The following is a 14,967-nucleotide window of genomic DNA, read 5'->3' as shown; positions in this document are numbered from 1 at the left end:
ATTCGTTTATTTATTTATTTTACCAAAAAAAGCGACACTGTCGTCTACAAAAGCACGCAAGTCAAAACAATATTGTAGAACGTGCTGATCGGTATTTTCTTTCACAAATTATTTTATTTTTCTGGAGCTGCTTAATGGTCTTTTCCGGACACATTTCGCACTATAAAAATGAGAAATAGCACATGGAATTGTTTGGTGATTTTGATTTAAAATTCCCCAAATGCTTACGTAGGTAAACAATACAACCAGGGACCCGATTCACTAATGCTAGAAAAATTTTTCAGTGTGAATTTTTTTCATGCCAAAATACCCGTTCAAACTCCTCTATTAATTGAAATTGGCTACTCACACATTTTATTGTTTTCTGGTATTAGATAAGGGGACAATATTTGTATAGTTAAGTGTGTTAATATTTGCGATGTAAAGTCATGTCAATATTTATCGGCTTGTGAACATTAATCATAATGCGTTAATTAATAATCTTCCGACTGAGGTTAATTAAAAATCGTGTTTGTAATTAGATTTTGGGGTCTCGTATCACTGTTTATTGTTAATAGCATAAAATATACTCGACAACTCTAAACTGGCGTTTAATCTCGCATAATCTGTTAGTATGATTTGAATTTAAATATTTACTCGCGCTTGTATTTGGTAGTTGAAGTTGTTTATCGAAACCTAAACCTTCGAAAGCTAATCGCTCGAGGAGCATCAGTTCACCTGGCATTTCTGTGTGTTGTGAACCCAAAAGCAACAATACACACTGTGTGTAATTACAATTTAACGTCCGTAAACAATTTTTCCGGTGTCTTCGCGTGCTCTTATTTATAGTCGGTCCGCCGCCAATTCCAGCCATCTGCCAGACGCTTTTCTGAAAAATCCAATAAGATGGTGAGTCAGTGAACCTATTACACCGAATTAAGCCCCCTAATTAAATACTTAATCATAATATATTAATTGCAGAGCATGCAGTATAGGGTGCAGGGTGTCGACCCAGTCCGATCGTCGTCGGCCCCGACCGAAAATCCTCCAGTCAACGCAGCGTCGGTGGAGTCCTCAGTTGTCCGCATTCAACCGTCGCGACGCTTTACAACTTGCGAGCTTTTGGTGCGGTAAAATTGTGCGATGGTGCCGCGTGAAATTTGGTGATTTTTGGTGATTTTTCCCGCACTCGAGTGGCAGTGTGTGACCTCGTTATGTGTTGTGAACTCTGCCAACTTGTGCCAAAAGTGAAGTAATTCCGGAGTTGAAATGGCCGGATTTTTACACTGGAGGCTGGTTTGCTGCGTTTTGCACGTTTTATTGCAAGGTAAAATTTCGACGCATTGAATAATTTCAAGCGAATTTTTGAATTTTGTTTTGCCACGGAATTGGAGCGAATGAATTATTCATATCGACTGATTTTGATGGAATATTATAGAAAATAAATAAATGCGGAAGAATGAAGATCAGGGACATGAGAACTTGCAAGACGTCTAAGAGCTTTTGTGCAAAAAGCTCGACAGCTCATTGACATCAGCTTTCAGATCAGATATAAACAACTTTAAGTCCAAATATTGTCTCACTGATAACCCTTCAAGCTTTCAAAAGGCGGATTTATTCAAAATTGGGTTCTTTGCCGCGTGTAATTAATTTAAGGAAGGTCATTTACATTTTCTGGAATGTTTTTTAAAAAAACATTTTGGCCGTTCTAAACAGAAAAACACGGGAAAAGTTGAAAGTTCATTAAAAATGTCTTAAAACATTGAACAATATCCAATTTTCGACTAAAAACGTAATGCTTTTTTTTAAATGAGAATTTATGAAGGAATAAATACAGAAATTATAGCCATTAAGCAACTCTAAAACTGCGTGGAGATGTTTATTTTGCCAGAAGCTTTTAGAAACTTCTCTTTTGTTATTTATTGCCTTTTTTAATAGTTTTGTTTTGTTGCTTTGCACAAATTACAATAGGACTTTTATAATTCTAATTAATTATTGCAAAAGGTTCCCTGAATCATCATTTTCGGAATATCATATTTTTTAATTAAAACGAATTAACTTAAAAATGATTTTTTAGTAAACAATATCTAATAAAATTTACAGAGTGTACGGACCTAAAGCACATTTAGTTTCATACTAGTCATACTGTTTATACAGGGACATTTTTAGTTATTCGAATCAATTTGAAGGCATTTTTTCAAATAATAACTGTTAAAGTAATTTATTCAATATATCATTTTTTACTAGTTTCTGTTATCCGTTGATTCATAAATTCAACAAAAAATTGTTTTAATTAATAATAATAATAATCTTGCAAGGTTTAAATGAAAGTTTGAGATTATTGATTGACAACATGTGGAATAATTATTACCTCGTATTAGCAACGTGGATTTTACCGAATAATTTTTTAAATAAAATTAATGAAATTGTAAAATAGTTATTAATGATTTGATCTCTCATTGTAAGGTATAAATTACATTAACTATTATTTTTTGAAGTGTATAAATAATTTTATAAGAGCTAATTTTTGGAGAAAATTTTACGTTGGCGTTTTTATAGTTTCGAAATAGCTAATAGATTCATAGCAATACATAGCAATAAATTCATTGATTTTATTTAAATTGAACATAGGGAATAATGACTAAGTTCAGAAACTAATAATTTGTAATAATCACACAAATACATTTTTTATAATAAATATTATTTAACTAATTTATTAATCAATATTACATTAAGTCAGGGCAAAAATATTATTTATAATGTCAATTTGGAACAAACGACGATTAAATATTTCTTTATGCAAAAATTAATTATTACATTATTAATTAATATTTATTACAAGAAAAAACCACATCTACAGGGTGAGTCTATTAAAACTATTTTTACCATATTCCAAAAACGGTAGCACAGAAATCAAGCGTCTGCTATTATATACTAGTTACTTTAGTTTTTTTCTATGTGCATGTGAATTTTTTCAGAATTTTTCTACGTTACCTTAATTAATTAATCTAAATTACAATGGAACTCAGTTATATCTAACCTCGTTTACAATAAAAAGTCTCTTCAGTGTTTGTTATAACCACATCCCAATGTATACATATGTATATTAATAAAATTAAAAATATGAAAATATAATATAATGATTTCCTATGTTATTCTAAAACAACGATCATTTTGTGTTTTTTTTCCTTAAAAATATATTTGATTTCGTCAAAGATGTTATAATAGAACAGGGGAAAAACATTAATTTCGTCGCGAGGTTTCGATACTTTCATTGTATCTTCATCAGGCAAAGAATTTTCTTTGTATAAAAATGGGAGGCATGGCACAGTTAAGGAAGAACAGTTTGTTTTTTAGTTATAAAGAAGGGTAAAAAATTTATATGCACAGTAAAAAACCTCAAATACAAAGCAATCATTATATATTCAATTAGAATTCAATATTCAATTATAATACATTTTGTTTGTGTTAGTTTTTTAGTCACAAAGACACAACCGCCTACTCCAATTATAAATTTAAATGATCGCATAGTATTTTAATAACACACTATGATTTAGTCGAGGATTTAGTTTTTAAAATACGGCAAAATATAATAAGTCGTCGTCAGAAATTGATTTTTTTACCAAAAAATGTACTATTTTTTCATATTTCTAGCTGCGCAGATTATTTCGTTTTGTGATTTTGAAATGGGTCTTTAAAAGAGCAGTGAGTTTTATTTCAGAATCTAGATTAATGCACGTCTGTGCGGAATCTTCCGGTTGAAAAATCAGCCAATCACTTTGTAAAGATTTAAAGAAACACTTTTCTAGTTAAACGTAAAAGAATGCCACAACTAATCCATTACCCTCTTGATGAGTAAAATTTATTCGTTTTGTATCGAGCTCGTCCTTAAAATAGTTGAAACTTGACTATTAAATTGATATCCAATGTTCGATGGTAATTATGACTGACAATCGATTTCTGATACAGTATAATTAAAGTCCCGTCAATAAAGAATGAACTAATTTGTATCTCTTCTGTAATTAATAAAAGGAAATTTGAAATAAAAGTGAATTCATAAATAATAATCTTTCCATTTTGTTGATTTCTAATACCAATGGCAGTAGGGCTTAATTGCTAAGATTTTCCGGATGACTCAATAGCGAAATAACGCAGAAAGCCTTCTCTTTGTGTCTTTTGTCAGTTGCTGCTTCCACATGATTCGATTTCTTTGGTTGCACGAGTCTTATTTCGAGTATTTGTCTTAATAGTCTCATTTTTGTTGATAGTAGGGACATTTCCTGTTGTGTTATCGTTTCTGCAACGATCTGTAACTATCTTTCACGGTCACCCTGTGACTTTTAATTCCTGTTTCGTCACATAATAGGAATTTGTTATCCCCAATTCATGTCGAATTATCCGACCCTTTGAGAATTTATTCTTCACCCAATGTTGAAAAGAACGAAAAGAAGCTTTTAAAGATCGTCGTGTAGTAAATTCAATTAATATAGGAGCGTCCATAAATACTAAAAATATGGGTTTTGGGGTCGATTTCTGTATGAAAATATTTGGAAAAAAGACAGTGTTTGTATTGATTCCGTCTGAAATTTATTGCTTCGGAAGTTTTTCGTCCTCGCGGCGAGAAAACTTTATATGAGCATACTTAGTGTTTGAATTATGTTCGTTTTTTCGAGTGATGTGGAAGGAGCTCACAATAATTACGTTGATCGATAAAAAGCCTATTTCAATTTCAAGTCTGGCATGATTATAATGAGCTTAAATCTTGCGCGGCGATAAAGTTTCTACTCGATTTAACCACAGACTGAAGTACAGTTTTATACTGAACCTCATTGCATACTACTATTAAATTAAGGGTAAGACGAGGTTAAATTAATTTTGGATTTCAGGTAGTTAAGGAAAACTCTTCAGACTTTTAATTACAATAAAATGAAGCGGAGAGCTTAGCTTGGAAGTTTTTATTGCATTTAATAATTCAGTTTTTAAAGGGAGTAACCAGGGTGTAATGGCTTTTTAATTAACATAACATCATAGCAACATGTACTTTATCCACCGACGAGCCTGTGCTAATCCCATTGATCCAACATTAAAAAGTTACGATAATTCCCTTCAATGATTATGACGAGGCGCATAAACACTCTTATCAAAGGTCGCAAAGTCATGCATAAATAACTGGCTTATTATTTCTAAAATCGGTTAAAGGTTGCTATTCCACGAAAGGTTTCAAATAGCGTGAAAGTTGACGGAATAAACTATCGCATTTCAAACTTTTCAAATATGAAACTGGAACTGTGTCGAATTTAGGTTTAGCCACTTGAACTAATCGTTCTCTCGCCTGGAAAAACAATACAGGCCAGTTAATGACCGTGATATTAATGAATCTGTTGCATTTTTCATGGAAAATGTGTTGCTTGCTCCAGGCCATTTTCCGCAAAAATTACAAACTACTCAGGAAGTTGAAATAAATCGATATTGTTTATTGTCCAACTGGAGTTATTTTATACTCGAATTAAAACTTTTCCCAAAGCATTGAATAAAAGCACAGACACACAAAACGTACCATTGTACAGTCAACACTAATATTTTTAATATTCGGTAATTTATGGCGTTCATAAAACACAAATGTTTGGTACATAAATCGCATGCATCAAAATTGTTCAAATAAAAAATACCTAATAGCGACACGGCAGATTTTTTATTAATTTTTAGTGGAAGTTCGATGTAATTTATCGTCGGGAAAAATGAATTATATTTCAATTGAAGTTGCTTTTTGCCAAGATCCATTTTACTTTGAATTATGATAATTTTGTGCCATAATCGATTGGACGTAACCGGTCAATCGGCCATTAATTGGGTCATTACACCACATATCATAAATTTCCTCAAAAGTTCGCTAAATTAAATCTGGCAGTTTTCCAGGATTTTCTCTTAGAGGTAACTGGGGCAAAAGTAGGTTAATTATTTTTCAGTTAATGAAATTGATTGCAAGAAAATCACACTGCTTTTTAAGGCCAAATCCGGGATGAATTTTTACCACCAACATCAAATGTCAGTTTGTTACTTTTTTATTAAGTGCTTTATCGTCATTTAAAAACAAAATCACCCAAGTTGTAAAATTTTTCATAAACAGGTTTACGGATTTTGAAACGACCTAATGTAATCCTTTTTAATATTTTAATCTAACATTAAACTATAATTGTCTGGAATTTTAAGACTCGGTGATAATCTTGCGCTCATTTTGATACACTTTATTAGCAAACGCTAACTAATATTTAATCAAAAATAAGTGAACACGGAGGCGTGGCATCAAACTTGAGTTTGTACCGAAATTTGCTTGGGGTAATGAAGCTAATTTGTTGCGAACTTAATGAATAAGGATTTTTGGTTTATTAATTTAACTACTCCAATGATTTATGGTACTTTTGATCGATCACTCCCGAAGAACACTTAGACGCATAAAACAATTATCATTTAAAAATGTGTTTGTAGGTACGTGTTCGAAGTTCAAAAACTAAAATTTTTGAAAAACAAAACTCTAAAAATAAGTAGGTGAAAATTAGATTATTTAATCCAGCGATTTATCTGTTTATTCTACAAAACAAAACGTAAAATTCGATGAAAAAATTACCGTTAGAGGTTATACTATATTTTTTTGGTCAAAATTATTTCGACTAAATAAGCCGAACAATCAACATTTATTCGAAAATCAGATTCCAAAAAGTCACCAATTTTTTTTTGTTTCATTCGATTTCGTTTGTTTTTGAGCAAAACTTCGTAAATAATAAGCTAAAAACTGACAAAATTTGGTGGACAAGAAAGTTATTTTTACTTTTTTGACTTGCTTTGGTGTCTGTCCGTAGTAAGTTTAAGGGGTTTTTTGCTGCCCGAATGAATTGAAATTTTGCATACTTACATAATCTGCGAGTGAGCATGCAATATAGTTAATTACACCCTAAATGGGATGGTAAAATTGTACATACCGTATTTTTACCAACATATTAGTTGTTTCAAAACTATAAAAACGCCATCGTCGCATTTTACCGGATTATCTTTTTAAATAAGATTAATAAAATTGTAAAATTGTTATTAATGAATAGATCTCTTATTGACAGTATAAATTACATTAGTTATTATTTTTTGAAGTGCATGAATATATAACAGTTAATTTTGAGAGGAAATGCGACGTTGGTGTTTTTATAGTTTTGAAACAGCTAATACACAGTCATGTTGGACATTATGACGCCACGGTATGTATTTTTTAAAGGGTAGTACATAATAAGCGATCAGTAAAAAATTCAATTTTGATCAGTAAAAAATAAAAAAAATATCAGTATTTAAATTAGTTTTGCACAGTTAAAAATTTAAATGACAAGTAAACCACGCACAGTATTTTATTAAAATTTGCCAAAAAAAAACATATATGCACAGTATCTAGTTTCAGTTTGCACAGTTTAAATAACAATAAATGCTCAGTAGTTTCACCCCAGCGACCTAAAAGAAATGTGGAATTCTACACTCTAGTTTTGAGATGCTATTATTTACTGTGCATTTATTATTTTTACTTTGCATCTATCATTTTTACTGTGCATCTATCATTTTTACTGTGCATACAGTACACATACCGTTAAGCAAGTGCACAAATCAGCAAAACTGCAACTCGGAAAAAAGACGATTAGAATAAGTAAAGACTTGAAAGCAAAGAATAATAAATATATAAAAAATGTTTTAATTATTGTAAAGATGCACTAAAAAAGACAAAATAATGTTTTTCTATTAAAAGGAGAATATTTTTGAGTACAGTTGATAGAAAAACAATATTTATTACAACATTTTTTATTATATTTTTTTATTTCGAACAGTTAAGTTCGTTTGGGAAACCGAAACACATTTATTGTGTAAGATGTTCTCAAAACACGCCTCAAAATCACAAAAATTAAATTAATCATCTCATGATACCCTCGATGCTCGTGAGTTTTTGAGTAAAATTTCGTCAAGAATAAGCTAAAAAATTACAAAATGTGAAAGAGGTTTTTGAGTTTCTCACCTAAATAAACCGAGCTGAAAAATAACTTAATTGGGTCACAACTCAAAAATAACAATTGCATCAGCCGAATAATTAATTAAAAACAAGTATATTTTTTGTAAATTCTTCCAATTTATCGCTTGATCCTCTTACACGGAGTAAAACAGAACAATACAGCTTTACGACACCTATAAATCCGGAGCTTTGAGCGATTTAAACAAGTTTTAAAAATTCCCAAGTAATTGGAAACCAATCTCGTTATCCTGGCATCAGCAGAAACGTTGGGATTCGTCAAAACGTTGCTGTTCGACTTGACGACGGCCGAATTACTCTGTGAAAACGGAGCTTTTAAATATTTGCCGTGACAAAAAAGCCGAGATTATCTCGGGGCAAAACACCCTCGGACAATGGTGATTTTCGTCCCAAACCCCGAATTATTTCTTGGTTTGTGGAGGTAAAAATTCGAAATGAAATGCAGAAAAACAATGAGCCAGTGTGCACCCGACTTTAAAGTTTCACGGGAAAAGCACTACACGTCCCGTTTCCTGTCGTAATGAATTTTACAAAGCGTGACAAAGAGAAAATGAACGAAAACAATGCACCGACATTTTTTATTCGCAAAAATTTCAACGCCGGATAAACGTGCAAAAAATCTTTGTTTACGAAATCCCTTAAAGCTCAAGAATAAATTATGAAAGTTGCGTCAGTCAATCAATGTTGCCAACAGTGCCGAGTCAAAAAATCCATACTTGAGCAACCATTCCGAGATAATAAATTATTAGCAAATTCCCCAACATAACACATAACAGCGAGTTATAGGGCTATAAAATTTAAAGGATTATTCGGCTTTGGACTGCGTCAACTTCACTTTTTTCCGTCCAATTAATAAATAAACGCAAAGATGAGGCTCGTACTTTGTATGGGTGTGACGGTGAAGTGGCGACACGACCATTGATAAGGATAGTAACTAGCAAGTGATGGCAAAGTCTGCTGTAACTTTTACGGCTTCTATAATAATAATTGTAACGTCTAGGGGGTTGCTTCCACCCCATTTACGAGCACTACAAGTATTTATAGGCATGCGCTAGAACAATACAGTCGAGACATTGACACGTACGCCCCCAAGAACCCTTCAAGTGATCTTTTCAATATGGACCCTTTGTGCAATGTACCCTTTAAAAGCTGCGCTCAACTGCATGAATATTACTCGGGGCTTTTACACAATTGCCACGATATTTCACTTCCGGCCTTTTATAGACCCGCTATACGAATATGTTATCAACATTGATACATTTTTGCGAGGCTCTGGCGCGCTCTAAAGTCCACTCAAATATACATGGGTCTTAAGACACACAACTTCATAAAAATAAAATTATTGGCCGGATGTGAGCCGCAACTTGCTTAATTTTGAATGCCGATGCACCACTTGCATATAAACTTTACACTTTCATCTGTACAAAAGCTTTTACAAATTTTCATTAACTTTTCATTCAATGATAAAATAATACCGAAACTTGATTACGAGACGTGGAACTTCAATTTAGATGCTTTGTCTCATCTTTATTAAACAAAACGGATTAAATAGAGCGTTGTTATTATATTAGGCGACTGTCATTTGCCGACTTCAAAGATACAGCAACAATAAAAAGGCATTCCAAGTTTTTCAGCTCAAAAACAATGACAAAGCAAGCATTTATGAAGAACAGCGCCCTTTTGTGCCTTTTTTGCACCCATATTACAGATATTACCAGGTTAAAATTAAGGATCTGAATATTTGAATTTTTTTGCTTAAAATTTTTATTGGTCTTGTTTCTACGATATGTCATTATTTGACTTAGGTAACTACAGACTTATTCAGAAAAACTCCGCCTGTTTTCCGCAGATTTGATTGGATTTTTGTTAGTATAGCATTCCAGTTGGTACAAGGTGTATGAAGGGTCCCTTTGTACAGAAGTTAACCGCCTCACAATGAGTTTATTACCAGACACGTGGTCACCAGCCTAAAATTTGCATTTATTATTATGGTCTTCTCTGTTTGCGAACCGTTCCAGTGTCCCTCATTGTTAGAGTCAAAATATTTTACTGGGGCCTATCACCTTATTCGACTGGGAATACTATACTACTTAGCAATACTGTAACGGAATTCGTTGCAGTGTTGGACAGATATTTGACGTACAGACACGATCAAAAAGAATGACGTTCCTAAAATCGCAGTCCACTTCATTTCGATATGTTACATTTGGCTAGTTTATAAACCAGCTCCATATTTTGTAAGCTAACTAGAGAGTTTATAAACTTACCGGTTTGTTGATATTTTGATCGAAAACATTTTAGTCAGCCTTTCACTATCCGGCGCGGTGGGTAGGCGTATCATTTTGGTCGTAAGTGTACAATCCCACAAGATTGATCGAGAAAAACAATTTTTATGTTTTTTTTATGCCTGTAGAACCCTTTAGAATTCTTAATAAAAGCGAGAAAACGTCAATAGATTCGATTTGCCAAGGTCTGATTTTTTCGATTTTAGTATAGAATTTAGAACTTTGGAACTACTAGACTATCATTAAGTTTATTATTTTCATAAGGTCTAATAATACCTATGCATCTACTTAAAAAAAACCATTATATTCATTTAGATTGTCGAGAAAATTGCTAACAAAAACAAAAATAGTTAGAATTTATGTGTCGATATCTTAAAAACTATTATGAATTTTGAAATTTGCTCGACGCCAGTCGATTCTCGAATTGCATAGATTTATATGAAAATAGTTAAAATTTTTGGAACAGTTTTCCTGTAATTGAGAAAAAAATTGAAAATCATACAAATTGTCATATTTTAAAATTGTTTTAAATTCGTTTAACATCAATCCTGTCTAGATTTTAATGCTCTTTACGATGAAATAAGATAGTTTTTTTAGCTTTGCCACAATCTTGCGATTTTTTTTTTCGTTATATTGTTTTGAAACCTATGCCACTTTAGCTCGGTAGCTTCAATAGTTTCGCCATAATCGGCGTTTGAAAAGTGAAAAAATATGAAAATTCTAACATATTTTTTGTGTTTTTCTCGGAAACTATAAAACTTGGAGCTAAAACCAAAAAAGCATCAAAACGGCCTTTTTAATTATCTATTGTTCCGCAAAAACTCGGAGCCGTTTTGGATAACGGCTTCGGTTACATAAACATTTTTAACTTTTATTTAAAAAATATAACTAAAAGTTTTAGAATAGAACGGTTTGCTCAGGGAAATTCTACGATTCATTTTATGTCAAAGAAACCATATGTGAAATATTTTCTATTTTTGTAATATTCAGATGTGAGAAGTAAAGGGAAAAGGAATTGGTGACCAAAGTACCATAAAATCTAATAATTTTTATGTGTATATCGTACTGCAAGAATACATACTCAAAAACAGCCATGTTTGTATTTTAAAATTTTAAAATTCACTTATATACAGGTGTATCAGAAATACGTGACTTAATTTTAACAGGTAACAGAGCTCAACAAATAAAACATCTTTTTTATTTGCAATTTTTCAATAAAAAATTCGCAAATTTCCTTAAAATTTGGAAAAAGATAACATACTGAAACATGTACCCGCCTATGGTTACAAAAATAAGAGCCGAACTATTTTCGTTGTGATAGAAACGGCCAATTTAAACAATTTAAAGTAACAATGAAAATTGTTGCTATGAATACAAATTAATTAAACACTGGCCGACTCGTTTGCACAAGAGAAAGGAGGAAAACAGTGAAAATTATTTTGCAAAATGTTATAAAGAAAAGTTATTGTATTTGATGAGTTTTATTACGTGTTAAAATTAACACGTATTTCTGATACATCCTGTATGTAACGTGCCATAGATTATTCATTGAAGTATACTCCTTTGTAGGTAGATACATAGATGACATAAAATCCAAACGCATTTTTTCTTAAAGGAGGGCTATTTTTTACGTTTTATGTTTGTGTTCAGATGAACTTTTTGTCCCAAGTCCTGTTTTGTTATAAATTTACTTGGCGCAGTCAGTAGGATTTGCAGAACTATTTTACGGCGTCACTTTTACTTCAACACATTTTGAGAAAGATTAAGTTTCTTGTTGTTTTTGTTACCGAAAGGAAGCAGAAAAAATGCAAATTGTTTAATTTAGCGTTTCAGAGACAAAGTTTCGAGCTCCGGCAGATTCGTGTTGTGATAACTTGTTTATTATTCTATAGCCGATTCATTCATCATAACAGGTCGGAAGTAAACTGGAGGTGTAAAATTCGGCGTCACTTGTATTTAAGACTGGTTAAACAGAGTTTTCTTGTGACTGATTTAAGGCAAAATTTCGCTCTGGTATTGTAATCCAATTATCCGCATTGACAATTACAAGTGTCAATATTATTTCTGGGTTCGCGTTTCTCTTCGGCAAATAGTCTATTCATCGCATGCGATTCGCGGCCCGACTTGATAAACAATTTACGTCGATATCAATAGTTCGAAATTAAGTAACACTTGTAGCATAGAGACGATCCAAGTTGCTAGTAGACTAGGAAGCGTAGTTGGCGGACAAGTTTACCGTAAATTCAAACAATTAATTACTAAGTTGGAGCATTCAGTGGGGCGCTCTGTGTGTATGAGCTACTGTAAGCACAACAGCAACCTTTATTGTTCCACGGGAGTTTAACGCTGTCGATGAATTACAACTGAAGATATAAACTTTATTTCCACTAATTTAGTAAACAGGAGCGGATTAAAAGTTGCGCCGCTCTCTGATACCAAACCGGCTTTGGGGGCTCTGTTTTAAGCGTCCGAATGTGCACTGATTTCCTCGAATTTCACGGAAATGAGACGATCCCTGCCAACTTTTACAAGCTATGTGCTATTATTACAACTTGCACCTTCCGCTCTTTGTGAGTGTGAATACGTTAATTAGTCGCACACGCACACCCGCTTCACATTGTAGGGTTTGTTTAGCAAACATATTGTATCTTTGATCTATTGTGATGTGACATACAACATCTTAATGTGATTTACTTCAGCGCCGCCGTACAATAATAAGGAACGGCATTACGTTACCAGACCAAGATTGATCGCTACTTGATTCTATTAAGATTTTAGACTTTGCGGAATAACCACAAGCGACTAAGCTACCTGTTGTCAAAAGCACAAATGCACTTAACTATAACCAAGTTCAAACTCCGGCGCTTTGATAAAAACATATTGTGTATTACAAGAAATTAATTAATTAAAATGACACTGTCACGGTTTTATGGCAACATTTACGATACTGGAGATTGTTCAATTCGGAGCAATGATTAAATGTGACACCCCTATGCGAAACACAATTCGGAGGTACTAATTGGAATAATTGTTTCATTCTGCAAATCCAATTGTGGGTTTGGAAGTAACCAGTGATGAACCGCAACACTCACTCTCCATTACCAGGCCATTTTTTCATTTCCCTTTGGAAATGCAAATTATTCAAAAAATGCGTTTTATTCCAAAACTAGTTATTGTAGAACATTTTAATCCGCTGCATCATATTCAGCGCAATTTTACGTCTAGAAAACTAAATTTAAATGGTTTTTGCAATTTAAAGTTGATCTAGATTTTTTCAGTTCTTGATAAAAAACACAAGAAAATCTGTTTTTTTCAAACGCATTCCAGCAAACATTTTATGCACTTCCTATGGGTTTTAAAACTCTTTAGAGTTTGTGAAAGTACAACAAAAGCAAATAATATCTGTTTCAAAACTATAAAAACTACTGCCACTTTTCACAATTTATCACGGGAACACAGAAACCTTAAAAAATGTAAGTGTTCTGTATTGATTTTTTTCTATAATTTTTTCTCTTTTTGGAGTTAGATAAGGGGTTTTTAACATCTTTCTAAAAATATTTCAAAAAGTAGGAGGTGGTGCTATTAAAAAAAATTAAGTAAGAGCTAATGGCAAGGGGATGAAATCTGAAAAGTAACTAATGTTATTATAGTTTTGAACTTCCTCTTGTAACCTGTTTTTACTTGAAAATACATTTTCTTAAAATAAATTGTTATTTAGACTGACAGTTTTTTAAAATGAAAGCCCTGTAGGTATTTACTGTGCATTTCTTATTTTTACTTTGCAGTCATTACTTCTACTGTGCTACTGAACAAAAGCACAGACTTGACGTGTAAATAAAATACGGTGCATTAAATTTGTACTGTTTTAGTTTCGCCGTAATCTGTTTGAAACCTGATTTTTGTTTTTTTAGGCTTTGCATTGAAACCTTTGACATTTCGAGTTTTTTCAGTGGGTTCTAATAGTAGGTACTTGATCTTTTTTGCTAGCTCCAATAATCGGCGCTTGACTACATTTTAAATTACTCGTAAAATTGTGATGGTTATTTTACAGATGCAGATTAGTTATTCACTAAAAAAATTACAAGTGGAAAACTAAAAGTTCTACAGCAACAACACAAATTTAAGCAAAATATGCATAAAACATGTTTAAAAACAAAAAATATGCCTAAAATTATATTCAAAACTTTTTTCACGAAATTTTTTTTTAAAGTCTATTTAATTTTTGAGTAAGTTGTTAATAAAAAATTTTTTTAATGACTCTTTACTACGGCAATTTCTTTGGTAAAGATTTTGTTTTAGAAATGACTTCTAATTAAAAAGTATTGCTTTCATACCAGTATTTTTTTAAATTAAATTATTAAAGTTGCGTTTATTTTCGGAACTTACCCAAATTTTCATTCCTCAAATTTTTCGCCACGACGTCTCATAATGACGAAATTTTATTATTAGTTCGAAAAATTATAAGTTTTTAAAACTATTGGATAATATTAAAAAGCAAAAAAAACTTTAAAACTTAAAAATTATTTAAATTAGCATAAAAATAATACAAAAAAATTTTTTTAGCATTAAACAGAAAAGTTTAATGTGTCTATGAATGTACGCTGCTTATTAAAATAACGGAATCCGAACGGAACGGAACGGAATCCTTTG

The 14,967-nt window shown here is 32.0% G+C and overlaps 1 protein-coding gene across 1 annotated transcript in view; it reads left to right on the top strand.

Moving 5' to 3' along the window:
• The first annotated feature begins 615 nt into the window (after window positions 1-615).
• The window catches only part of beat-IIIc (beaten path IIIc), a 98,479-nt gene continuing 84,127 nt past the window's right edge, over window positions 616-14,967 (top strand). The window contains exons 1-2 of the mRNA XM_008194626.3: window positions 616-888; window positions 961-1,306. Coding sequence (XP_008192848.1) covers window positions 1,249-1,306 — 58 coding nt within the window. The 5' untranslated portion in view covers window positions 616-888; window positions 961-1,248. The remainder of the gene's footprint in view (window positions 889-960; window positions 1,307-14,967) is intronic.

The sequence above is a fragment of the Tribolium castaneum genome, chromosome 9 (assembly GCF_031307605.1).
Source record: "Tribolium castaneum strain GA2 chromosome 9, icTriCast1.1, whole genome shotgun sequence".
NCBI classification, from domain to species: domain Eukaryota; kingdom Metazoa; phylum Arthropoda; class Insecta; order Coleoptera; family Tenebrionidae; genus Tribolium; species Tribolium castaneum.
The sequence above is the reverse complement of the archived record's forward strand: the minus strand, read 5'-3'. Positions and strand labels throughout refer to the sequence as shown.